Below are 26784 nucleotides of genomic sequence, written 5' to 3' on the forward strand. Positions count from 1 at the left end.
GGGGTGGCAAGATGAGCGCAACGATCTCTGCAGAAAACACACGGACTGTTCTTCAGTTGTGGCTACTACAGCTTGCACTAGGAGAGCCTGGGTTTAAGGGTCAGCCAAAAACCCACCCCTGAGCAAGAACTGGTGTGTGAAGCTGAGCCTAGAGCGGTGATGCCCACGGTGATGGGGACAGGATGCAGGGCAGGGCTGTGCAGACACGCCAGCCTGGCCCGGGGGCCACTTGGTGCGGCACTGCCACCTCCCTGGGACAGAAATGCTGGAAGGTGTCACCACCTGCCTTTCTTCTGGCACAACTTCCTTGATGATGAGGGGTGTTTGCAAGTGAATCCAGTGCTGGATCTGACTCCCAGTGCACATCATGTTGTGCCAGTATTCCCCTTGCCTTTGAGTCCTCCCTTGCCAAACCTCCTCTGGCTTTGGTTACAGCCTCCTGGGGTATTCTTGGCTGAGCAGATCATCCATCACTCTCCAGCCAGACTAATGCAGGCCCTGGTGTTGTGCCCTGGGGTTTGTGCTACTTTCACTTTGATTTCCCCAGTGACTCATCCATTCTGTGCCACTGAGAAGGATTTGCAGTCTGTCTCTCCACGTCACTTTTCCTCCTGCTTCTCACAGTGGTGATTTCCTAGGAAAAAATACCTAGAAAACCAGAGCTGTTCCCCAGGCACTTCTACTGGGGTGAACGTAGATGCTTCAAGACTCAGGCTGTGTGCTGCCAGCAGTAGCACCATTGCTCCTTTCAAATTGGGAACAGCAAGTGGGCTGGCCATGGTATGGGTAGCGCTTGTCCTCTCCGCATCCAGCCCAAGTGAAGCCACTGGGACTCACACCACCGGTCCTGGCAAGCTCACAGCTTGCAGCAGGAAAGCAGCACAGTACAGCTGGGCATGGGGTCACCCAAGCCTGGATCCCATTGCTGGTGACAATTCCTGCAGGGATTTGGGACTGGCACTTAGTTACTACCTTGTGCCTGTGTAATGCTTTGCAAGCAGATCTAGAGGTGCACTCATTTATTAATAATCAGAGCCACCATATAAAAATACAAACGCAGCTAGAGGGGAAGAGGCATCTCTGCTGCTGAACTTAAGCACCCTGCCAGCATCAGGACTGATCTCACCAGGCACCCAGGCTGCAGCTTTCATGGCTCTGGACAATGCGCAGCACACACGTTAGCCACTGTCGCACAAAATGCCTCTTTTCTGATGTGCTTTCCAAATTATTCATTTCAGCCTCTATGACAAACCTTCCAAAGAGCAGCATGTGTTGAGTTTAATGATGACTACTGAATCCATCTTTCAAACCAGGTTTCAGAGAGGTACACATAGGGTTTGCACTGCATTGGCCGCAACCTTTGCTCTGAATGCTTTTATCTGGGACACGGCAGTCCTGAAGGCAGAGTGGTCGATCCCATTAACAGGAGGAGTTTTTTCTTAGGATCATTAGTGGAAAGGCTGTGCTGGCTACTCAGACCTCTGCTGGCATCTACTGGATGCGCAAGCCAACACCGCTGCTGAAAGAGAAGCAGGGACAGTGGATCTCACTCGCATGAGCTGTTCTGGTTCTAGTGATTATCGTCAGCTATTACAGCCCCATCAGGCTGTCACTTATAAACTGCTACTTGGTCATACTTCATAAAAGTTATGCACAAAGCATTTGCTTTGAATCGAGACTTCATCCAGAGATTAGGAAGGGAGTGGAAAATAAAGACTTGAATGAATCTGATGATTACAACAACGGTAAAACTACCATTGACTTCAATTGGAACAGTGCCTTCTAAAATGCTTGTCATTCATCAAGACTTAATGTTTTCTTCTAATATATAATGCATTAGTTATATCAGTGGCATGTGTATCATTACTAGATAGTATGGCACTCTTAAATTGAGAGTAAGTATGCTGGAAAGTAATCACAGGACTAAAGAGCCCCAAGAACTAATTTTTAATTTGGCTTTGACTAATGTTGTCACTGGTATCCAGGGCTGAACTAGTCTTCAAATCATGTGAACTGCTCTCTCTTTTATGCTGAACATTCCGCACTGAATAACCCACATGAATCTTGAATTGGGATGCAAAAAAGTATCCCAACATCCTTTGCAGATCCCTTGTACAAATGAGACTGCAGTTTGCCTTGCATCCAGACTCACCTCTAGGGAGGAAGAAGGAAAGAAGTATAGGAGAGCCATGGCTGGAGGGTTGGAGCCTCAAAGCTAGTTTTGCAGCACCTAAAACCTCAGTGTCTTGCTGCTTTCTGAGTTCTCTTTCAGCCCACAGAAAGGGGATCTCTAAGTAGGGTGACACCAGCATGAGCTTGTAAGAGGTGTGGAGCTGATGTCCCCATAAAGGTTTGGCCTGGAGCCACCTCCTACAATGTTTTCTTACCCAGGAAGAAGCAGCTGTGACCATAGACAAGAATTTTCAGAGTGAGGGTAAAACAGTGAGGTAAACCTCAGGTCTCCTTCTCCTGGATGAACACATGGAGCTATTGTCAGGTACAAGGACAGACTGACACGCTGGCTTGTGTGCTAGCATGGCCAAGACCTTCTCACCCACTCTGCACTGTTGGTGAGAGGCAGCAACCTTCAGTGCAGCTGGGACACAACAGCATTTCAAGTACTGTTTTGGCAGGCAGCGTGCAGCCTTTGGCGTGTGTTGTATGTGTTTGCTTGTCCCTCTCTTTCTGCTGTTTGTGGTTTATTTAAGAACACTTCACTCTTTGGTAGTATTTTTTAAAACATACTTTTAAAAATGTGGCTGTAGAGACCCGTGTAACTGACTTGCTCACCTGTGCTGTGGTATGAGGAGCAGCTGAAGGATCTGGGGTTGTTTAGCCTGGAGAAACGGAGGCTTACAGGGGGACCTTATCACTCTCTACAACTACCTGAAAGGAGGTTGTGGCGAGGTAGGTATCGGTCTCTTTTCTGAAGTAACAAGTGATAGGACAAAAGAAAACATCCTCAAGTTGCACCAGGGGAGGTTTAGGTTGGATATTAGGAAAAAAATTTTCACTGTTAGGGTTATCAAACATTGGAACAGGCTGCCCAGGGAAGTGGTTGAGTCCCCATCCCTGGAGGCATTTAGAAGATGTGTATATGTGGCAATTAGGGGCATGGTTTAGTGTTGGAGTTGGCAGTGTTAGGTTTACAGTTGGACTGCGTGATCTTAAAGGTCTTTTCCAACCTAAATGATTCTATGATTATGAGGAATACAGGACAGGCACAGCTTTAAAACACAGGCTGGCTCTCTATTGCAGCTGCAGCAGGTCCACGTCAACAAGGATCCTGTCAAGAATCTCCCCTTGCTACAGCCCAAGTTAGTGTTTAACAGAAAAGTGCTAATTTGTGACGGCTGAAAGACCACAGCCAGCTGCCCTCATTCAGCTCTTCACATACAAGACTAATGTACAGGCACCGGCCAGTGCTTGTTAAAATACATTGAAATCTGTGTTGTTCCAGCTTCACTACCACCTTCCTAGAAAGCCATGTTAGTTCACTCCTGGTGCAGCTCCTGTGATGCTTTGTGGTCGATCTCAGTCCTGGCATCCCACGTCCTGCCCTTGCCAGAAGCAACTGTCACAAGGATGCTTATCTGGCCTAAATCAGTGCCCTGGTCAGGGCACTAAATCAGTAGAAAACTAAACCAGCATGCAAAAGAGGCAGTCGGCGGTTTTCTGTTGTTTAGTGCCTGAGCTGGTTAGAGAGAGTCAGCAGGGGTGGTGGGCACTGGGAAAGTGGCCAGAGCTGAGCACCAAGGGGAGCAGGACCACCCTTTTCAGGGCCTTTCTGCCACATGATCAGTGCAGCCATAGACAGCACTGAAAGACAAGCCACGAGTCAGGCATAGCGGTGCTGGACCTTCATCTTCCTTGTTTTCTCAACCCAAGAACTAGCCCTTAGTTCATCTACTCTGACCAGGTTTGTTCCAATTGGCAAAGAAAGCTCTTCTGGCATACAAAAAGTGCAAAAAAAACACCCTACCCTGTAAATCTGTGTGGTGCTAAAGACAGGGAGGCTCTAAATGATCACTTCTGATCAAAGTGCAGGCTCTGCTTCAGAGCTGCAGAGGGGCCAGGCTAAAAACAGTGACATCCTTTCTCCTACAACACAGACTTCATACCACAGTAAGGTTACACGCCAAACATGCTAGCTGTACCATGGCCAGAGGATCAGTTAGGGTGCTGCTCTGCAGGCGGTACATGAACCACAAGCAGTCTGCCTTTGCCTGCTGTCTATACTACGCAAGGCTGATGAGTATTGAGCTTGGAGTTTTCCTTGCTTATGTCCTCCCGGCATTACAGAGCACTGGAACTTACTCTAAGGACTGTGGCTACGACTTAGGAAGAAACATCCCTTCTGGAAGGCAGAACCCTGAGGGTTTTCTTTGCCATCTCCTGGATCACAGTTAAAGTTTTCCACAGATAATATAAGATTCAGTGACCAGTGGAACTCAGGCAAAAGCTCTTCAAGCTGTTCAAACACCATAGTGCTATAGATGGCAAATTAGCCCACACCAATCTCCTTGTTACCACCTGCTAGCTACCTAGGTAAGAGTTAAATCTAATCTCATCATTCACAACCAGCTCTTTGGCTTTGCGGAAGGGCAGGTATGCAAGAAATTCCTGTCCTAGCGTTCTAACAAGTCACTAGTGTTCAGTTGCTGTCAAACAGCTTCTGTGAAAAGCTGTGGGTTTTCTGTACAGCTCTCTGAAACGGTATGAATACACTGCCCAACTTGCAAAATCTGCAGGGCAAAGTATCAGTGCTGAGAAGTAATCAAGGGTCAAATCTTTGCCTCATGGACCCCAAGAGCATCACAGAAGAAAATTACAGTAATGTTCACAGCATGAAAAACAGCTGCATTAAAATTTCATTAACAATTAGGTCTCTCTCTACTATCATTCATCTGGCAATTTTTTACAGAAGTTCCCTTCTCAAGGCCGGGCTGAGAATGATGCCAGGCCGAGACACTTTCATCTCCTGCATAAAAGACAATTTATTTCTTCTCTCACTTACAAAATAATGATAGTATGTTCACTTGGATCACAAACAGTTGAAAAAGCCAGTAAAACAGTAACATTGTATTTTTAAAGCCTGTACAAGGAAAAACACTGCCTGTCTTTCACATTTAAACTCGGGCAAAGGTAAAGGAAGGCCCAATCTCTGTTTCAGATTCAAAGTACTAATTTAAGGCTTTAGGCCTCTGGACAAAAAAAAAATTATACTGATAAATTCATAGGAATTTATGCTGTGCAGTCTCACTTCCATTGTGTTATTTTTTCCTTTTTATCAATGGCAAACAGAGCTGTTTTTTAAGTATTATACACCAGATGGATTGCTGCCATCAATACAACAATATCCATTCTCTGCATGTACACATTTTCACATGCTTAAGAGCACACAAACAGCGTATGGTATTGCTTTACCTCCCCTTTCAGATACTCACCTCTCTGGCATGGCTCCTCTAAACATGGTTAAAGAGATGTGAGAGACTTCAGATGAGCTCATAAAGAAAACGTACACCTTGTGCACAAACTCAGTGATACTACAGTCTACCCCCCACACCTTTTTCCTTAATAGATCACTTTTTAGCCTGTTCTACCATCTATGACTTTCTGACTATCAGCACTTCCACATATAATGGGTTAAAGCAACATTTTCCTGTCATGATGCGGTTTTCACAGTGTGGTGTTTTCAGAGTGTCTTCCAGCTGCCAGTGCTCAGCTTTCAATTGCTTTTTGGCACTTAACAAACAGCTCACACAGTCAGTCAGTTCAGGCTGTAGTTGTGTGTCTGTCTCTCAGCTTCCCTGTGGCACTTTCTGCAAGACTGGAGCAAATGCTATTTCTTCTTGCAGTCAAGCTCTTGTGCTGGCTGAGCACGGCGGCTGCCACCAGTGCATCAGGCCTGCTGAAAAGGAAAGGGGCGCTTCCTTCCCCTGTGGAGCTCTTGCTGCTCGCAGACTGGGTCGCCAAAGCAGAGCTCACACAATGGAGAAGAAACCACGCTATGGCTCATGCAGTCCCACTTCTCCAGTTTCCTGGTAGTCTGGCTGCAAAGGGCTCCAAGCGCCAGGGCTCCCACACACTTCCTCAGGGAGACAGCCATGGGGCCCAGTGCCTTCATCCCAGACCCCCACCCCTTCAGAGGCTGGTGTCGACAGTGTCCGCCTTGGTCTGCAATGCGGCCTCAGAGATGGTGTCTGGTTGCCCATCCCGACAGAAGAGTACAGCAGGGTTCTTGCAGGCCCACATGGCCACCTCTCCCCCGCTCGCCGGGCTGGAGGAGGATGGGGCACTGCCCGGGGGTCCACTGTGCCGGTTGACATAGCGCTCCCGGACATGGTCAGCCTGGCTCCGGGGCTCCAGCTGGCGGCCTGGGACTGAGAGGTAGGCTGCCACGTTGTTCCTAGTCCTGTAGCCGCCCTCACGGCTGCGCCGCAGCAGCACGGAGATGTTGGGGTTGCGGGCGGCGTAGATGAGGGGGTTGATGGCGCCATTGGCCCAGGCCATCCCGCTGGCTACGGCGTCCATGGTGGGCGAGAAGGGCAGGCGGCCAGCAGCTGCAGCCAGCCCCAAGATGCAGTAGGGCCCCCAGCAGCAGATGATGGAGACGATCATGATGAGGACGGTGGTGGCCGTGCGCATCTCCCCGTAGGCCCGCAGCAAGTGCCCGTAAGTGGTGAGGGGCCGCACGCGGCTCTCGGCCAGCCGCACAGCCCGGCAGATGTTGTAGTGGCAGAAGCACATGAGGGCGAAGGGCAGGAGGTAGCAGAGCACGATGAGGGCTGCGCCATAGGGTGGCCCCAGCCGGGAGGAGCCCCAGGGCAGCACGTAGACACAGCGGTAGGCCCCGGGCCGGGCTTCCTGCCGCCCCTCGCCTGCCAGCCCATACCAGGGTCCGGCCAGGGCCAGGGCGGCCAGCCAGACGGCGGCCAGGAGCTGGGCGGCGCGGCGGCGGCCCATCTTGTGTCGGGGCTGGCGGACGATGGCGCAGTAGCGGTCGAAGGAGAGGAGGGCCATGGTGAGGGTGGCGGCGATGCCCAGCCCGGCATGGAGGGCGGCGCTGGCCAGGCAGAGGCGCTGCCCGAAGAGCCAGGCGCCGGGCGGGCGGCTGAGCAAGCTGAGGAAGGCCAGGGGCAGGCAGAGCAGGGCGCCCAGCAGCTCCGACAGCGACAGCGACAGCACGAAGGCGTTGGTGACCGTGCGGAGCTGCCGGTGCCGGGCGATCACCAGCACCACCGCCCCGTTGCCCAGCGCCGAGAGGGCGAAGATGAGCAGCAGCGCCAGCGCCTGCGAGGCCAGCGCCGCCGCAGACCAGCCCGCCGCCGCTCCCGCCGCCGCCGCCTCCCCGCCGCTCTCATTGCCGCCGCCGCGGGAGAGGTTGCCCGGCTCGGCTGCCGCCGGCTCCATGCGCAGCCTCATGCCCCGGCCCGCGCCGCGGCTGCAGAGGCGCTGCCCGCCCGCCGCGCTCCCCGCCCGCCCCGGGCCGCCGGCCCCGCCAGACGCTGACGTCGCCCGGCCGCCGTTGCCGGGGAACCGGCCCGGCCCGGCCCGCCCGCCCCGCCGCCCGGAGGCGGGGGAGCTGCGCCCCCACAGCCGAACAGCGGGGCCGGGGTCCCCGGCCATCACGGCTGGGCTGCGGACAGGGACAACCCCCCTCACCCCACACCGGCATCATCCCCATCCCGGAGTCGGGGACGGGTCCCCACAGCCCCTCTGCCCTTACGGCCCCTCTGCCCTCACAGCACTCTCCCCTCACGGCTTCTCTACCCACAGGGCCCCTCACATCGCCTCTCCCCTCACATCGCCTCTCCCCTCACATCCCCTCTCCCCTCATGGCCCCTCTCCCCTCATGGCCCTGCAGTCCATCACGAAGGGGCAGGGGCCTGCCACCCCTCAGACACTCTGATGGAGGCCAGGACCACCCCCCATGCTGTCCCAGCTGGGGTCCCACAAGCTGAGGGGTCAGGCCGGGGACCCCCACACAGGCAGCAGGACCCTGTCCCCCCACTCTCAGCCATGCTGGAGCTGCCTGCCCATACATGAAAAATTTCTTAGGGATGGGGATAGTGAATGGATAATGAAGGCTGCAACCCAATTAATGGCTGAAAAGCTTCCAACCTTTCTGTGCTGAGCTTCGTGACTTGCTGCCCCAGCTCCTCCCCTGGAGCCAGGCTGGGGGCTGATCACAAAGGAGATGCCCAGAAGCCAGACACACGCCGAGGAGTTTGCTCCTGCAAGCGCCGGGGATGAGCATGTCACTTCTTGCTCCCCTGGACCAGAGGCTGCATGGAATTTATCCATGGGGGTTACAGGAAAGCTGGGAGCAAAAGCACCAGACGCCAGCCTAAAAAACCTCTGTTGGCAGCGCAACCATTCTCTGAATGAGGGGATTTTTGTTTCTTCCCATCCCAAAGTTACAATTTTCAAGTTGACAGAAGAAATTGCTCCCAGGCTTTTCTGTGCCAACCTTTTCCAAGCTCTCCAGTATGACTTGCTCCCTTCTGCTGCAGAAGCAAGTGGGAGATGATCATTCTCATTTCCATGCCTCATTTTAACGAGGCATGCTCCCACAAGTGCGTTCAATAAACGAACGCCATTTTGTCCAGAGACACCATGAAAATTACAGGCCACGGGTGGTCTGAAGCTCTGCTTCTGCCACTGCAAATGCTCGCCTACAGCCCAGGGCTTGCTTTGTTTTTTTTCCGCCGCAATCCTCCCTCAAGGGACACTGGCAAAGCACGTGTTGACTGCACTCTGCTGCGCAAGCTGCCCCCGTGATGACAAGATCACGAGTAAATAATTAGCAATCAAAGGTCGTAATGGCTCAGACCTTCCAATACTGCTGCTCTTGTTGAAAGTTAACCACAGGGGATCTGCAGCCAGAGGTCCAAGATAAGTAAGACAGGAAGGTTTAGGGAAGCAGCCTGGCATGGACACTCAGAGCAGAGAGTAGGAAGTTCTGAGCAAAAACCTGCATCTGGCCCTTGGACACAGGAGGGCTCTGGCAGGGGTGAAGCGAGGAAGGGGGTGTCTGGACGGGCCTGAGCAGGGCAGACCGGAGAAGCTGGGGCATAAGACAGAGCAACACGGCCGCCCGAGCGGGAGGCATCGAGGCAGAGCAGGTGATCCAAACCAACAGCCATGGTACCCTCGGCACAGTCCGGGAAATGAGCTCCAGGCGTGAAAACAAGAGGAGAAAGGCAGTGTCTTCAGCCAGCATTTAATAGGAAGCTGGCTTTGAAATTAGTAATTTGCAGACACAGAGAAGGCACACAAATTTTAAGAAAGCTCTACAAGATCAGGTCCATTTTCTGAGAATAATTATTGAAAAAAAAAGAAGAAAAAGATTATGGCTTCTCAGAGCATCCCATATATGCTAATCACACTGCACCCAATATGCTAATCACAAGGGAACACTGCCCATTATCGTGAAACACGGCAGATGCTGACACACCACCTAAGGCTGTTCCTGTTGCTCTGACATATTGCAACGAGCCGTACGGAGAAGCAGAACAGAAGTGCGTGGGTGGAAGAAGCCCAGTACCATCGGTGAGACTTTGCCACTGCCCCATGGCTTGGGTCACTTGAAGAAGAAGCCGTATTTCAGTGGGTCCTCCTCTTCAACAGTGAAGGTGGCTGTACCAGTGTAAAAGGCTTCTCCCGAGACTTCCACAATGACAGCATTGTAGTCCCCAAACTTGGCTTCCTGCAGAGGGATTAGGATCAGGACAGAGGCAACAGGGGGTTCTCCACTCCCACAACCCCACGAAATGCCAGCACTACCTGTCACTTAGGCAGAGACACTCCTCACCAAGCGCTCTGCCCTGCCCAGGTACATCACAAAGTATGCAGCAGCTCTTTTGCCACCTCACCTTGCCTGCACGCACTCAACACCTGCACAGCTGCTGCTGCCCCTGCTCTGAGCTCGTGAGCCCCCTGCGCTGCCACAGCTTGGGTTGGCCTCTAAGGAGGCCAACAAGCTGGTGGCCGCTTGCACCCAAAGACCAAGAGCTCCCTGGGGCATTGTCCAAACCTTCACAGCCATGTGCTTCCAGATGCCATGGGGCCAGGGCTGGGCCTGGAAATCTGGACGCACAGACCCAGCTTCTACATCTCCAAACAACGCGCTCAGCCTTTGAGCAGGGAAGAGGGGACTAAACCAGGAGTTCACCCTTAGCTGCCACTGAGAACAGACCAGACTGACTCATACATATCAGCACTGGAGATGTTTCTCAACCCCAGTTCTTTCCTGGTGGCTGACAGAGGATTTGCAGGGAAGCCCCGCAGCAGAACAAGGTCTTACTGTTACTTGCGTCCCTAATAAAGAATCCTGAAGCATGAGGCTTGTTGGAAGACAAGTACCCCCAGGCACCTCCCTCTTCCCATATGCCCTTCCCCAGGTACAGAAAGGCTTTTCTGCTTCTCCACTGAGCCAAGGCAACAGTGCTTTTCCAGCAGTCCTCAAGACAGAGGGAAAAGTCCAGCACAAGTGACTTGCCTTCACTGCCTTCCCGGTGAACAAGGACCCCGTGGTGCTGCTCCGAAAGCTTCTGGTCTGATTCATCTGGATGAGTCCCTTATGGTACTGCAAGGCAATACGAGCCGTCACACCTGAACCTGTCGGACTTCGGTCGACCTACATTCAAGAAGAGAAGATGAACCAGCTCTAGTATTTTGGGTTTTAATAGAAAACAATATTGCTCCCCTCAGTTCTCCTTGCCATCCTCGAGCCCAGGGTTTTGTGGAGAATACAGATACATCACAAATGAGAAAACAAAATAGGCAAGTTCGGGGGACTTCTGGATTGTCATCAGCTTTGGCAAACTTTTAGGGATGAATGATCTAATAAATATTGAGGCTATTTAGGGAGCACTTGAAAGCTTCCCAGCATTGCAGCAAAAGGACTGAGGGGGGCAGAGGCCACCCTCCCCGTTCTCAGGCGTCAAGGTGGGATCAGTTCTCCTTGTGCTGAACTGTGAGAGCTGCTGGCCAGCCTGGTTTTTAACATCTCCAAAAACACAGTGTTGGCGAGCTTCCGAGGTGATCCATCCCAATGCTCCACACTCCTTGCTGCTAAGAAGTCCTAGCAAAACATCCCCTGCTATTTATGCGATACCTTACCCACTGCAGATGAGGACAGAAGTTTACAGCCCCTCTTTTCCCTCTTGCTCTGTTCATCCCCAGCAACTGTTCCCTAGATTAGGACTTCAGGGACACGCACTATGCTGCGATCCCGCCTCAGCCCTTGGACTCCTGGAAAATCCCATACCTATGGGACATGGGTATGAACTTTTTAAATACCACCATCTAAGATGTGCAGAAGTATTTCTGTCATTAGGAACTAATTCAGCGTGTGTCCAGTGACACTCAGCTCTTCAGAGACATCACTGCAGCTGAAGCATTGCTCACTGCCCAAAATGAGAAGAAACAGAACCGTCTCTCATCTCTGCAGTGTATGTAAGAAGGGAAAAAGGTGGTGCCTTGTGTATCTGAGAAGAGCCCATTTCCGTACCTGTTCATCTGCAAACACGCAGATGTTGGTGGTGGGCTCCTCACTGAAGGCATCTTTCCCATCCGTCAGTATGGTGCCATAGAGGAAAGCCAGGTCTTCGCTTTCAGGGTGATGAAGCTTGAACTGGGAACAGCACAGACAGGTTGACCAACGCACACAGCGGCTGAGCAGTCAGCAGTACATTCAGTACAGCTTCCTCGAGAGACCAGAGGAAGGGGCTGAGGCCACACTGCTGCGTTTCCACCTCTGCTTCTCCAGCAACAGAGATGGACACAGCAGCAGGAAAGCAACCTCCTTCTCATGTCCTTGTAAGTCTGGAGGAGGACTCTGAAATTCAACATGGGGCTGGAAAGATGGGACTCCCTCCCATCCTGAGCATCTCGGGGGAATAAAGGGCCTCGGTCTGCTGTAGTCACCCCAAAGGAAATGTGCTGGGGTACCACAGTGCTCCGCCATACCTGTTTCTTCACTGCTTTCGTCACCGCACTGGCTGCACTGACAAGGTCTCTGGTCTTCGAAGAGCAGACATCAAGGCCCAGCTGCTCAGTGCTGACGAAGGCGTAGAAAGTACCACCATAGCCGATGTCAACCACCACCTTCCCATGACCAGGGACGTTGATGGCCAAGTCTGGGCAGAGAAAGGGAGGGTGGTGAGGAGAGGAAACCTTGCTGAGCAGTGGCTCACAGGCAGAGCCAGGGAACCCGGCTGCATGCAAGGAGGAGATGGGGACAACAACTTGAGTGCTCCCATGCCAGAGTGGGATGTGACGCCCTATACCATCCCCAACGGCCTCATCCAGCCTCTGCGGGACAACGGAATTGGGGAGGGATTTGCCAGATGCCCCTTAGCCATGCTGCCAGCCCTCACCCTGGCATAGCCACCACCACCCCCTCCCCCTAAAAGTGGTGTGGCAGGCTCGGTCCCCACCGGTGGCGGCGGCGAAGGCAGGCACGCTGTGGAAGCGGACAGGGTTGCCGCTGCGGTGGCCGTCCCAGGGCACGAAGGCGGTGACAGGCCCACAAGGGCAGCGCAGGCGGACGGCGGTCTCAGGGCAGCTGGGGGCCGCCACCAGCCCGTAGTCGAGGGCGAAGCGGCCGAGGGCCAGGACGGCATGGCCGCACATGGTGCTGTAGCCAGCGCCATGCAGGAAGAGGGCCGCCAGGTCGGCACCAGCAGCAGCTGCCCCGCTGGCCACCACCACAGCCCCATACATGCCGGCGTGGCCCCGCGGCTCATGCACCAGCGCCCGCCTCACGTGGTCCTGCGTGGCCGCCACCTCCCGCCGTAGCGACAGCAGCGACATCGCCCCTGACGACGACGCCTCCTCCGCCTCCGCCAGTCGTGGGATGATGCGCAGCGGCTCACCGCCCGTGTGCATCTCCACCGTCTGCAGCACCAAGCCCGAGGGCGAGTGCGGCGGTAGCCGCCGTCCCGCACCACCACCACCGCCCTCCGCCGCCGCCATCGCCATCGCCCTCGCCCTCGCCCCGGCGGGGCGGGGACGGCGCGGGGCTCGCCCCCGTCCGAGGACACGCCCCATACCAGGCCACACCCCTAACCGAGGCCACGCCTCTGCCATGGGCCACGCCCCCCGGGTAGACCACGCCCCCGAGGCGGTGGAGCTTGTCCCCGCGTCGGAAGCGGAAGTAGCGTATACGGAAGTGGCTCCGCGGAGCCGGAGGGCTTGTTGCCGGGTTACCGGGATGTTCCGCTCCGGTAGGACGGGCCGGGCCGGGCAGGGGACACCGGGCCTGGCGGTGCCGGGCTGAAGATGGGAATGGGAATGGGAATGGGAATGGGAATGGGAATGGGAATGGGGGGATTGTCAGCAGCTGGAGTGGGCCTGGGGTGGCGCTCGGTGCCTCTCGGCTGCGGGGGAGCCGCGGTGTGCGAGGCAGGGCGGGCCGGATCGGATCAGAGCGCCGCGATAACGCGGGCTGCGCTCTCTCCGCAGCTGTGGACATCCAGCCTGCCTGCCTCGGTCTGTACTGCGGCAGGACCGTCTTGTCCGTCAACGGCTCCGTGGAGACCTACGGGGACTGCGGGGTAAGTGCGGCGCGGGCTCTGTTCGGCCTGGGGAGTGGGGATGGGCCCGGCATCGGCAGGGCGGGCCGGACCCTCCTGAGACTGATGTGTAAGCAGTACAGCAGCCCACAGCCCAGCCGCGAGGTGCAGGTGGAGATGAGGGCTGCAGAGAGGGCAGAGGTCCCTTACCGAAAGCAGAAGCTGCTCAATGAAGTGTTCCCTCAGGGAAGTCCTAAACCGGAGCCGAGTGGAGGGGCTGCAAAAGCTGAAACAGGACAGGGTGGTACAGAGAGCTGTACTGAAATCACTCAGCCCACTGATTTTATTGGTGGACTAAGTGAGAGCAGGGTCCAGGGTGGGTGGAATGAACGGGGAGCAAGAGACTCTGAGCTTAGCGATGAAAGGGAGTTGGCATGACAGCAGGAGAGGAAAAGGGAGTCTTGGATTAAGCCTTTTAAACATGCTTCAGCTTTGTTTATATCAAAAAGCAAGAGCTAGAGAGAGCAAGGCTCTTGCTGAGAAATCTTGCCCCAGTACTACTTCAGGCTGTTTTTCCAGGAACTGCAGATGATTTGTTATTGGGACTCAGATGCTTTGTAAATACTGCCTCTGCTTTTTGTAGGTATGCCCTAGAGGTCAAAGGACTGATGAGAACAAAATCTGCCGGGAATGTATGGGATCTCCGGATCGCTATGACTGGCTGTACCTTGGCTTCATGGCCATGCTTCCCCTGGTTTTACACTGGTTCTTTATCGAATGGTATTCAGGAAAAAAGAGGTTCGTATACCCCTTCTTCAGATAAGTTATTTAAAAACAGAAATCTTGTAGCCATGAGTGATCAATCTGAGATGCTGGATTGAACTGTCCAGCAGTTCATGCTGTTGGTTGAGCTGATATGATAGCACATAAGCTTTGGGCAGCTGGAGGGGGTTTTATTCACAAAGGTAAGAGTCCTGCAGATCCTTCTTGCCAGTCACTGCCCTCAGGACATCGTCTGTGTCTCTTTAATGTGGTGCCCAGTCCATCTGGCGATTTGGGCTGGATTGAATTTCCCAGTATCGGGCAGGAGCTGTGTGTTGTGTCGTCGCCTCTTTCATGGGCCAGACCTACCACCTGCGGAGGCTTCAATCAGTGGTGCTGAACACGTCCAACAAGAGAATGGGTTTGAGTTTTATCTTTACGAATAAGTACACTGGTACATAGCATAGCTGATGTAACCTTTATGTCAGCATAGTGTATCAATCAAGGACGTTCTGTACAAAAGGCGTTTAGAACCACATCTGCATGTGGCCATTAGGTGCTAGACCGGAACTTTTAAGAAGTAGGACTCTGGAGTGTACTAAACACTGAAAACATAGGGGACTGAGAGAGTTTAATATATGAATATATACCATCTTTAACAAGGACTTGCAGCTTTGAATATTTTGTTTATATGGTATGTAATAATGTTATCCCTTCTGACGTGTGTGGTGTCTTATCCTCGCTGCTGCTTTCTTTGAAACTGCAACAGCATGAGCATTGCTGTCCCTCACCTGACAAGATGCTTATGCTGTGGCAAGCAGAGAAATCTTCTCTGGAGATACTCAAAACCCACCTGGATGCGTTCCTGTCCAACCTGCTGTAGGTGAACTTGCGTTGGCAGAGGGATTGGACTGGATGATCTCCAAAGATCCCTTCCAACCCTGACCATTCTGTGATTTAAGAAGCTGGAATGTTGTTTAGTCACATTTTACACCTAAGTCATCTGAGATTTTAAATTAGTTTTTGCATTCAGCTTCAAATACTTAACTTTTTATTCAAGCAGAGTTGTCCTGTCCTTGGTCACAGTTAATACTGACTTTGTAGGAGGTTCTGTACTGCACGGGCCTCCACTTCCCAGTCATCGTTTAGATTTCCTATAGTGTTAGCAAAATAGTAGTAAATCTCTCTCTCTTCTTCCACAGTTCCAGTGCGTTGTTGCAGCATGTCACTGCCTTGTTCGAGTGCAGTATTGCAGCAATTGTTACACTGCTTGTCAGTGACCCTGTTGGCTCTCTGCATATCCGCTCCTGCAAGGTGAAGAAGCTTTCGGACTGGTACACAATGCTGTATAATCCCAGTCCCGACTACATCACCACAGTGCACTGCACTCATGAAGCAGTCTATCCCCTGTGAGTGTAAAGGCTTTTGTACTCCTCTCTGTCCCTTCCTTTTATACAAGTGTGTTTCTGTCCGTGCCTCTTCTCAAAGCTGCAAAAAGTGTTCAGCGATAACTCAGATCAATGGGTATCAATCACCTGAAGTCTTTCATGCATTGAGCTGTTTTATGTGTGAAACACTTAGCAACACCTAGTGACTTTCTGAGTCACCAAAGAAGGTGGTGTAGTCCAGGCTATTTAGCTATGAAGCATAAGGCTTTTTTTTTTTTTTTTTTTCCCTTTGCTGCATCTTCACTGTTTCCTTGAGGAGAAGTGAGCCCATTGTTCTGTGTTTACATCCTTTGGTTGTAAACTCTTTAGACTTGACTGACTCTAACCCCAAATTCCCTGCATGTGAGTTGAGTCTGCAGGAGAAAAAGAACTGCACGTTTCAAGGAATTTATCTTTTTTTTTTTTTTTTCAGGTACACCATTGTGTTTATATATTATGCTTTCTGTCTTGTATTAATGATGCTACTTCGGCCTCTTCTGGTTAAGAAAATTGCCTGTGGTTTAGGAAAGTCTGATCGATTTAAAAGCATTTATGCAGCACTGTACTTCTTCCCTATCCTCACTGTGCTTCAGGCTGTTGGAGGAGGCCTGCTCTGTGAGTTCTCTCCTAACACTAATAAATGTACCTATAAACACACACTAACAAATGACTTGTGGGAGGGAAGGGACATGCCGCTCTTCTTGCTTTGAGAATAAGGATGTTGTTTAAGGTTATTGTGAGGAGTCTTACTTGAAAGCTCTGTCCTAACCAGGCTCCTCACCAACAGTGCTTTGCCTCTGCTGGTGCTGCCAGAGACCGTCCCTTTCCCAAAGAGGAAGTAGGGAGGGTATGAGGGGAAATGACTTCAGAAGGAGTTAATTCCACTTTCTGCTAAGGTAGAGTTTGATTTCAGAGATGGGTTAATGTATAAGTTTGGGGAGATCAGCTGTTTTTGGTTTAGCTTCCAGCATATTTGTCACGTGAAAGGGACAGATGCCACAAAATCCCCACTCAGCCTGACTACTTTTCTCATTATTTGCCTTTTTCAATTAGTGATTTAAGCGTACGTTAAGTCTACCTAGCAATATTAGAAAAAGTTTGAAAACCTAAGATGGAAGTATATAGCAGTTTAGTTTACTTCACACCCATGGTTATATGTGGAAAAACTATCTCTGCTTAAAGGTATGTAATGCATTCTTTTTCCTGCTAATGCGTTCAATGTTTGCCTTTAGATTATGCCTTTCCTTACATCATACTGGTGCTGTCTTTGGTTACACTGGCTGTGTACATGTCTGCTTCTGAAGTGGAGGTAGGTAAACATGTTTCCTATGTTAAAACTCACAAAATACTCAAGACCACTTTGTCTCTTCCTTTTCTCCGTGGTGCATTCTGCGTTTAAGCCTCTTCCTTTATGACTCCTCCTCCTCTTAGCTGGAGGAAGCTCCTGTGCGACTTCCTTCTTGTGGTGCACTGAGAAACTATGTTCAGTGCTGGAAGGGCTCAAACCCAGAAGGCTTTATACAGGCTCTGTGCACTACCTGTAACATCTCTTAAACATCAGGTAGTAGGTCACAGGCTGAACGCTAACAGGATGCTGTGTTTGTTTTGCAAGTCTTTCAAGGATCTTCTTGTCAGGAAGAAAAGGCTTGTTGTCCTCTTCAGCCACTGGTTACTTCATGCCTATGGAATCATCTCCATTTCCAAACTGGATAAGCTTGAGCAGGACCTGCCGCTGCTTGCCTTGGTACCTGCACCTGCACTCTTCTACTTATTGACAGCAAAGTACACCGAGCCATCCCGCATACTGTCAGAAGGTGGAAATGGACATTAAAAGGAGCCCGCACCAACAATGCTGTCCTAATGATCTCGATTTAAGCCATTTTAGTGATTGTTACGCTTTGGAAACTTCTGTTTTAAAAGAAGTTATTTATGTACAAGACCTCTAGGTGAAACGCCTCTGAGGAAACTGTATAATATTAAAAAGCTGCACTTTGTATTCTTTATAAGTATCTGGTATAGATCAAAGGGAATGACTTTGTATCTATTTTTCACTGTGAATCTGTATAAAAAACTTGTGACACAGTCTGGTACAGCGTTGTTTTGCTTGTATATGTTTATTTCCTAATACAGTATCTTAGATGTTGTTTGAATACAACAATAGAGCCGGCTTTCCAGTAGAATTTCAATAAAACAAATGGAGCTTGAATATAACATAGAGCTTGGTTTTCTCATCACATACTCTAGCTTCTGTCCCCTACCAGTGGAAAAAACCTTTTGTCATCATAAAATGTGTTGATGATCTCCTCATTTCTTCCTCGTGATGCTTTAGTCTGGCTGCTAGGGAGAAGGAGAGGAAATGCATTGTAAAGTTCACTATAAAGTATAGTTTGTTTTGTTTACTTCATGTACCTCTTTCTGGAGATGATTAAACAGTAGTAGCCTTCCCGTGAAATTCATTTTCCTATACCTTGACTATAATTTTCCCTCTAAGATCAGATTAAAGATTTTCTTTTCCTGATAGCTTACACCTTTTGTCAGGAAACCACTTGCTGCTGGTAAGCCTGTGAAGCATCTGTTTAGCTACATTTCGGTGAAGCCACCTCTGCACCTTTCAGCACAGTCATCTTCATTTCCTCCTCCGAGTGCTTCATGCCTGTTTCATCTGCCTGTCAGTGGTGCCAACAGCTCACCTATTTTGCTGCTTGGCCACAGCTGTAGCTGTGCTACAGCCACAGCAGTGGTCAGACAGGCGTGGAGATTAGCAGCAGAGAAAGGAAAAGATCTTCATGCAATATCACCACTGCAATAATGGAAGTGCTGGGATGACTCAAGTACAAAACCAGCACAGATTTAATAAAAAAAATTGGAGATTCTTTATCTCCTTAAAAAGATACTGTTATCTCGGCTCTACATTCATCAAAATCTTTACGTGAACACCTTGATAAGAATTGCTAAAATTTCTGAGGCTGTTCAGAAGAGAGGTTTTGGCCTTGCTGAAGCCAAATACCCACTGACAAAGACTCTAGTCTTCTCTCTGTGCTGTAGAGGAAGATACCCAAAGCGTATATCCTATATATTAGTCCCCAGTAACTTAGTGCTATAGAGGGTCTAGAAGAAAATACAGAGCAGTGCTGTAGGTCTAAACATGGAGGGAACAGTAATAGGAAGATCTCAAACTCTTCCTACTGTGTGGATCATTGGCTGTAGCAGTCCAAATACTGTATATTTATATATTTAACTGTGACAGCGATGCCTTTTTTATTCTACTACCTGTATCAATATTGCTAAGGACAGGGCCTGCCAGCAGCTCAGGGGTTTTGAGAGGTGTCATCTCAGCCAGGCTGCCACGAGATGTCGCTCTCCTCTTTTTCCATAGAAGGTTTGGTTTCATTACATCTGCTACACCTTTCCTGATTATTTTTTTTTTTTTAAATGCCAATTGATAGATTAATTGTGTCTAAAAATACTGTGCAAACAAACTAAGTCTTGCATGCAGAAGTGAGGTTTTGTTTAGGGATTAAGGAAGCAATTGATGTCCTTAAGGAAATCAAATGCTCTCTATACTGCTATGTACAATATGTAATTTGCAGACACCCTAATTAGAGGACAGTTCTAAAAGTACGGTTTTAAGGCTCGTGTTAAAATACCATTTCCATAACAGACAGAGCAATAGGCATACTTTTCTTTAAAATGTCCCAAACACAGTTTTGTGCACAGCTGTCACATCGGTACATGCACAGTAGGCATGTGAGCAGCCAGGGCAGCACAGCGCAGAAAAAGCCAGCTGCAAAGGTGTGGTACCAAGGACTGTACCCTCTTATGTGCAGTTCCATGTAGGGACTGTATGTATGGGTTTAAATGTTGGGCTATATCTTGTTTTTAAAAAGAAAAGTAACAACAACTCCCAGGCAACATTAGCTGTAGAAAAGAGTACATCTTTTGATGTCTAGAGCATCGTGTTGGTTTTAAAGGCTGCCGGTTAAAAGGCAGTGCAGCCCGTGGACCTTGCTTGGCATACCCAAACACTGACCTTCCTGCTGGCCTCCAGTGCTTTAGCCTTCAGCAAAACCTGGAATGCAAAATGCAAATTAATAAACTCTTTTTAGCACCTTCTCTCACTAGCATAAAAAAAAAAAAAAAATGTAATGGCAGCCAGAAAGTTAGGCAGATGCAGCTAGATAAATACATGCAGTTTGGAATGACTAAGCAACGTTTTTGTGCAGCTCCACGTGAAGAAACCTGCCCTGCACATTTCACACAGCAAATAATACTGGTGCTGGCTTTCAGATGAAGCAGGATTCTCTTCTGCTGTATGTTTAACCATCCTTCCCCTCTCTGCATGACTTCCTTCCTGGGACATTCCCTTCCTCTAAAAATTCAACATTCCTCTCCCTGGTTTCCTGTCACGTTACCCAGACCCAATGATTTGGAAGCAGCCTATATGCCATAGCCTTCCAGCTTTAATCTGTATCATCTGTATAAAAAACACATTTTGTAACAAGACAGTGGTCATACAGTGACCAAACCTGTGACTCATTACAAATGAGACCTCTGTGAACCAACAAGTAAAGCAGATATCTACAGGATTTGAGTTAACAGGGGGCCCTGAAACAAGTGCTTAGGGCCCCTGTGTAATATCACACCTCCCCAAGACACGAGTATAGAATATTGTTCATGTAAATGGAAACAGCAGTACAAATTGCCTACATGTAATATTCTAAAGAACATAAACATTAATTAACCATATAGTCCTACAGTGATAACCATGCAATGACAAGCTGCGGGAGATGGGGGTGTGTTAGTTTTATTTATCCTTTGTGGAAAAGCAAACGTATCATTCTGGAAAGATCAGTGATGCTCAGACTGTTTTACAGCCCCCTCACTGTTTTTATCACAAGCCTTTAGAAAGTGGAAATTAAAGCTAATAATATCCAGGCTGTGTTATAAAGCATGCCTAGTTCTTCTAATAAATATACCCGCAGCAGCGGGATCAGATAGAACATGGCTGTACTACTTGTGTTTTATCAATAACTGCTAAGAATTAACATATTTTGGGATTTATTTTTTTTTAAAGGGGGGAAAAAACAGTGGAAAAGAAAAAGTTTAGTGTATCTTACAGTGATCATCCATTCTACATTTTTTGACAACCAGAGAATCCAGTCCTTCCAGCTTATTTTGTAGCTTGCTATTAATATCACCAATCTTTTCCTCTCGTCGTTGAATTTTTGTTGTTAGAGCTGTGACTTCATTCAGTATTTCCTGCTCATTCTCCAGAAATTCCTGTAATGGCACAGAGTAGAATTCATTTTTTTCTTAAAAGAAAAAAAAAAAGTCCCCTCCAAATGTTAAGAAATTTGTTTTATCTTTTTTTTTTTACCACAGCTTCACTGGCCACCAGACCCATAGCTCTGCAGGAAGTTTTTCATTAACTCCCCAATCCTTGCATAAAAAAAAAGAAAGTTGGCCTTTCTAATGGAATAACTGGTGAAAAACTTTCTTACATGATAGTTTGGTTTAATTCATGTTCAAAATTAAGGCCACTCCCAACTGAAAAAATATTACAAGGCTGATAAGCTGCATGTAGAACAGCAAGAATGTTAGTAGGTACAGGTTTAAGAAAGGCTTGAATATAAGACCAGCAAAAGGAATAATATCAGGATAATAAAATTATATATAGATATAAATTGTGTATATATATATTAAAATAATAAAATTATTTTTATAGCCTGGACTTTCATACAATGCTGGAAAACATAGGTTTACTACTTTGCCCCTGTATGACTTCAAGGTTGTAGTGCCTTATTTGAAAAATGCAATTTTATTTTTTACATGGTAAATTGAATATATTTATGCAAACCAGTACAATAGAAAATTGAAATTCACCTTTTGAATAAAGCTCTCCTCTGACCATCCCTTCAGAAGAAGATCTACAACAGAGTTAACAGTTACAATGTGGTAGATTGCTGTGCCAAAAAATGACATAAGGATTGAAAGTTGTTATTAAAAAATGTCACTTTTTTGTTTCGAAATAATTATTAACATGTTACCATGAAGCACTGTTAGGTCATTCAGGATTTTGACTGTTGCTGACTTGTGGTTTTCTGCTTCAGAATTCATTGCAAAAATATCTTCTTTTATCTGCGCATTGCGCTGTGAAAAAAATAATTACCACTGGATAATTCTTCTCTAAATTCTTCTAAATAATTTCCAGTTTCACTGTTTCTAAAGAGATCACAAAGTTTTTGCTTACAGAAATACAGAGCTCAATGTTTCAACAACAACATCCATTTCATCTTGTTGAACAAATTTTAACAGTTGCCAAAATCAACACAAGCCAGCTTCCTCTGTGCTACCAAATAAAACGGGCAAGAACACTGAGAACAGCTGGAGCAGCACAGGTTGTGTGCAAACAGGGGAAACTCTTCCTCGCTCACTCCCCCAAAACAGGATGAACTCATTCACCTCGGATCAGCTCTGCCAGTACCCAGCTTGTACTGCCCTGGGTTTGCCTGAAATGTGGTAGGTGGCCCACGTCAGGCACAATAAGTGGCATTCCCTGGTGCAATAGAGGCATCAGAAAAATCAGAGCTTCTCAGCTTCTGGTAGTGAACTGAACAGAAGGAGGGGGATGTTTGTAGTGTAACAAGGAGTTTTCTTCCTGAGGGAAGCCTTTGTTTCCATAAGGAAATCAGCAGACGGAGCTGCAGAGCAGCTGGTACCTAGTGTCTGCAGCGCTAGCACACAGAGGTTCGGGCAGCTGCCCGGGCAGCAGCAGAGCTCTGTGCTTGCAGGCAGCAAACAACGTGCAGGGTTCAGATCGTCTCTGAAATTTAGCCCACATGGCTGCACAAATGTGGGTTCAGGTCCAGATGGCAGTATTGTAACTGCAATAAAACCACTTTTAGGATCCTTCATGTCTTTTAATGGGAAGGGGGTTCAATATGCTGAGAGCCTGGGACCTGCAAGGTATACAGACTATTTTCAAAAGCATATATTGCAAATTGTGCAGGCCTGTTCTACAGCTCATGTTCATCTCTGCCCCCTTCATGTGGCAAGAAGGCCTTTTCCTACGATCTCGGACTCAATGCAGCAGATACATGACATTGATTACGCCTCAGGGAGGTGCCTTGCCCTTGGATATTTCCCTTTGTTTCCTTTTGAAGTAAACACAGCTCCACGCATTCATTTAAAAGGCAAGGTCTGCCCTGCACTGTTTATGTCTCATCATCTTCCATGTCTACCTCTCTGTGAAATTAAAAACGTACAGCGAACTTCATAATGAGAAGGAACACTCAAATTTCAATATACTCACTAATTTGAATCTGCAATTCTCGGTGTTCACAATGTCAAGTTTCCTGTTGATCTCATAGATGTCTCGTTCTAGCAGCTTCATACTCTCTGTACGATTTTTCAATTGGCCAATTGCAGCATCACGCTTGATCCGCAACTCGTTCCTCATCTCCAGCTGTTAAGAATAAGCTCTTCACTGCTAACTGATCTTTATATAGGACTTGTGTAATTAAATAAAGTAAAAAGAGTTTTTGTTATGTGGCAGCTTTCATTTAAAAATGTCAAAGTACCATCTGAGGCGAGTATCTATGGCCTCTTACCAATGAGAAGAGGTACAGAGAGGAGAAGTCTCACTCACAGTCCACAAGAGAGGAACCAGCTCTGATGTGAAGTGACCTTCCTGCTTCAGGCTCACCCAATGCCAGGGGCATCCCTAGTCTGTCACTGGAGGCTCAGGTGTACACAACTATTTTGCTGTGCTATTCCTATTCTAATATGGCTGGAGAAACAGCTCTCCCTTTTCCCAACAGAGACAGTTTCTGTGTCGATGTGGCTTCTGTGGAGCTCATCAGAGAGATCTGCCTATTATCAGACCACTGGGGCATGAATCGTGCAATCTGACCAGCCTCATAAGAGCCCTTTATGTAGTTTATTGAGCTTATCTTATGCTTCTTAGTAACTAAAGACACTTTAATTCTTCCTATTAACAGCAGAAGGTGTGACTGTGTTCCTTTTCCACCTAAAAGTTTTGTTCTGGCAGAGAAATAGAAAGCAAAAGCAACCTGATTGTTTGCCTGGGATGTGCAGCCCAGCTGAAGCAAGCTCTGCCCAGGCTGCCTGAAGCCCAGTAGCCCTGATCAAATGGCCCCAGTACGTACTGGGACTGGTTGTGTATGCACCATAAAAATTGCCAGTGCAAGCACAGCAGGTCTGACATGCACTGGCTGCCACACTCAGGCTCATCAGCTGCAGCAGGTCTGAGGGTGGCTGACAGGCAGCGTCACTGTGTGAGCTCTGTGGGGACACTGTCTGGGAGCAGTAGATGCCCCACACCTCAGACATTTTGAGCTGCTGCAACTAACCCCACAGCTATACAAGCTTCTCTCTCCTCACACTGGTGCTGATTGAATGCCTCAAGTCAGAAATGAGAAATAAAGGTAAAGAGGCAAGGATAGATAAAGATTTTTCAAATCTGAGTTACTGAGGTGGCAGAAATTCCTGTCCTGGCAGCAGCAAGCACCTGAATAGATGCAGGTTCACAAAAGCTCTTAGTTCACCAGCTTCTTTTTGACTTGCTTACTTGCCTAAGGAATGCAAAATCAAGCACAAGGGCAGCTTGATATAAATGCTGGGTTACAGGCTGAGCTGGGGTCTGAGGCACCCCCCAAATGGAAACACAGCAGAGAGGAAGGCGTGTCCCCAGCCCCAGTCTCTCTCCCCCAGACCCAGTCTCCATGGGTGCCTGGTCTTTACTGGAAGGAAATAAATCTGGTGGTGGAAGCTTTGCAGAAGTAGCACAGCTAAGTTTTAAGTTATTACCGTGTCCTCCTTCAGCTTCCCAGTAGTTTTGATTGACTGCTGAATGGCTCTTTTGACTCGTACCTCTTCACCTTTCTTTTCTACAAAGCAGAGAAAGGGTTTTTAGACAGTGTAATGACTGAACATTAGAGTTAAGCTGTTATGAATAAAACTAGATTCTATCAGTAAGGGATGTGTTTAACTAGTCTGGCACTTTTTTTAAAAATGCTTTATATTTGTGTTATGGCCATGTCTATATAGATTCCAGTTGTTGCAAAGAGCTCAATTTATACATGTTTCATAGTTCACCTGAGCCATAGGCAGACAAAGGGCTATGGCCAGCGATTTTGGAAACAGCAAGAGAAAGCCCCACTATGTAGAGGAGCTACTTAGTACTTACCTAAAAATGATTTTCTCAGTTCTTCATATTTTCTGTACTTCTCTTCTCTTTCTCTCTGGGTTTCTTCCAGGGTTAGCCTGCTTATGTTTAATTCTTGTTCTTTTTTAAGTAGGTTTTCAGTTGCAGTTTTGATGTCATTCTTTAATGAAACTAAATATTAACCAAGAATCTAGCTAAGCAGCATTTAATGCACTAATAATTCAACATATCCAGAGGGGGAAAAAACAGAGAAAAGAATACTGGAAGTGATCCCAAGAGGTCATCTTAGTCCACCTCTCTGCTCTAAAGCAGAATCAATTAGACCTAAGTACCCATGACAGATGTTTGATTTGTCCTTAAAATCCCTAGTGGTAGAGATACCATGTCTCAGACAACTGATTCCAGGGTTTTACTATCTGTGCTGTAAATGCTTTCTTAGGGCCTAACTTTTGCTTAAGTTAAATCTATTCTGTTCCCTGTTATTTGTCTCAACAAATGGAAAAGTTTATCCTCGTGCTATGAATTTTTATTCAGTTGGTAGTTACTGCCATGTCTTCTCTGAGATTTACCTATTTTAAATGGGAAAGCTGCACATTTCTTCAACCTTTTTCCAATGATCCTTACTGAACTCCCCTTGGATCTCAAAATAACCTACATCTTCCTTTAAATGAGTTGATCAATACCAGAGATTGTACTCTGTCTGTGTCCTACCAAAACCAGCTAGAGTAGAGAATATACATCATAAGCCTTGCTATTTTTATACAGACTAGTTTGACAGTTTCCTTTTTCATCACTACAAATCTTTGTTGACTTATGTTCAACTTTTCAGCCTTAGTTCTTTTTATCACTGCCTAAATATGTCCCTCGTGGTGGGTTTGTACAGAGGACTGTTTCTACCTAAATGCAAAAATATGTTTTTTTTTTTAAATTATGACTTTTTTTTCCCCCTCAAAATTACTTCTCCAACTTGCTAAATCATTCTGAATTCTAATTCTGACCTGCAGAGGGTGCTCCCACTCTTATCGTGTTTCTCATCTGCAGATACCATAAGCATTCACTCTATCCTATCACCTGAGTCATTAAGGAAAAAACAGATTAATTCCAGCATGAGAGTAGACCTCCCGCAAACTAACAGGGACCATTATTCTATTTTGTCAGTAACTATTATGTAGGATGATTTTTCCTACGGTTTTTGTACCTGGGATTCTCTGGCCTGGAAAAGAGATAACTGAAGTGACATACAATGAAGGTGTGTAAAAATCAAACACCTTTGCTGGAGAAGATGAGAAGACAACAATTATTCACTGTTTCTCATAACGCAAGAACTGCAAGATGCCAATTAACTTTAGAGATTGCAGGTTTAAAGCAAAAGAAAATTATTGTCCTTATTAAATAAATTATGCTATAGATTGTTATACAGGATAAATGTACATACAAGCCAAAAGAGTCAATCAGAGATAGGAGAATATTGCTCTGAAGATCCAACATATCATAAAATTCCATCAAAAGCTATTAAATGCAGATACCATCTCCATCCAAAGAAGTTCCTGACACTTCATTTGTGTGAAGAACAGAAGATTTGTGTGAAGAACAGAAGAAAGTTCATTCTATATTTGACTGTTCTTACGTTATTTCTCCAAGCAGGACTATTGATCACTGCAGAAGACAGGATCCTGGTGGATCAAAATTGTGTCTTACCCGGTATGGCTATTTTGGGAACTGAAGTTGATTTGAGCTTCACTCACATATTCTTGATGTGCACTTAAATATAATCATGAATAGCTCTGAAATTGCTTCAGCCCCTTAACTACCTGAAGGTGAATTTCATTAGACTCAGATAATCTGAAGGCATCTGAGTTCTCTAGGTACGCTTGCTGACTGGTTC

General features: G+C 47.8%; 3 protein-coding genes across 3 annotated transcripts; 1 reads left to right on the forward strand and 2 right to left on the reverse strand.

Moving 5' to 3' along the window:
- Positions 1–6144: 6144 nt before the first annotated feature.
- On the reverse strand, positions 6145–7425 carry GPR135 (G protein-coupled receptor 135; the record flags this gene model as incomplete). Its single annotated transcript, XM_082485370.1, has 1 exon — positions 6145–7425. The coding sequence occupies one exon, from the start codon at positions 7423–7425 to the stop codon at positions 6145–6147; it is 1281 nt and encodes a 426-aa protein (XP_082341496.1).
- A 1800-nt stretch (positions 7426–9225) lies between these two features.
- Positions 9226–12984, reverse strand: L3HYPDH (trans-L-3-hydroxyproline dehydratase; the record flags this gene model as incomplete). The annotated part of the gene is made up of 5 exons (XM_082485441.1): positions 9226–9712; positions 10505–10642; positions 11519–11641; positions 11977–12146; positions 12447–12984. The coding sequence occupies 5 exons, from the start codon at positions 12982–12984 to the stop codon at positions 9587–9589; spliced, it is 1095 nt and encodes a 364-aa protein (XP_082341567.1). The 3' UTR covers positions 9226–9586.
- A 348-nt stretch (positions 12985–13332) lies between these two features.
- Positions 13333–17923, forward strand: JKAMP (JNK1/MAPK8 associated membrane protein; the record flags this gene model as incomplete). Its single annotated transcript, XM_082485755.1, is given in 7 exon segments — positions 13333–13410; positions 13413–13565; positions 14167–14321; positions 15488–15694; positions 16146–16327; positions 16945–17021; positions 17325–17923. Coding segments are annotated over 7 exon segments (1071 nt in total). The 3' UTR covers positions 17544–17923.
- Positions 17924–26784: the final 8861 nt, after the last annotated feature.

This window comes from Vanellus vanellus (genome assembly GCF_965231255.1).
Source record: "Vanellus vanellus genome assembly, chromosome: 6".
In the NCBI taxonomy this organism is placed as follows: domain Eukaryota; kingdom Metazoa; phylum Chordata; class Aves; order Charadriiformes; family Charadriidae; genus Vanellus; species Vanellus vanellus.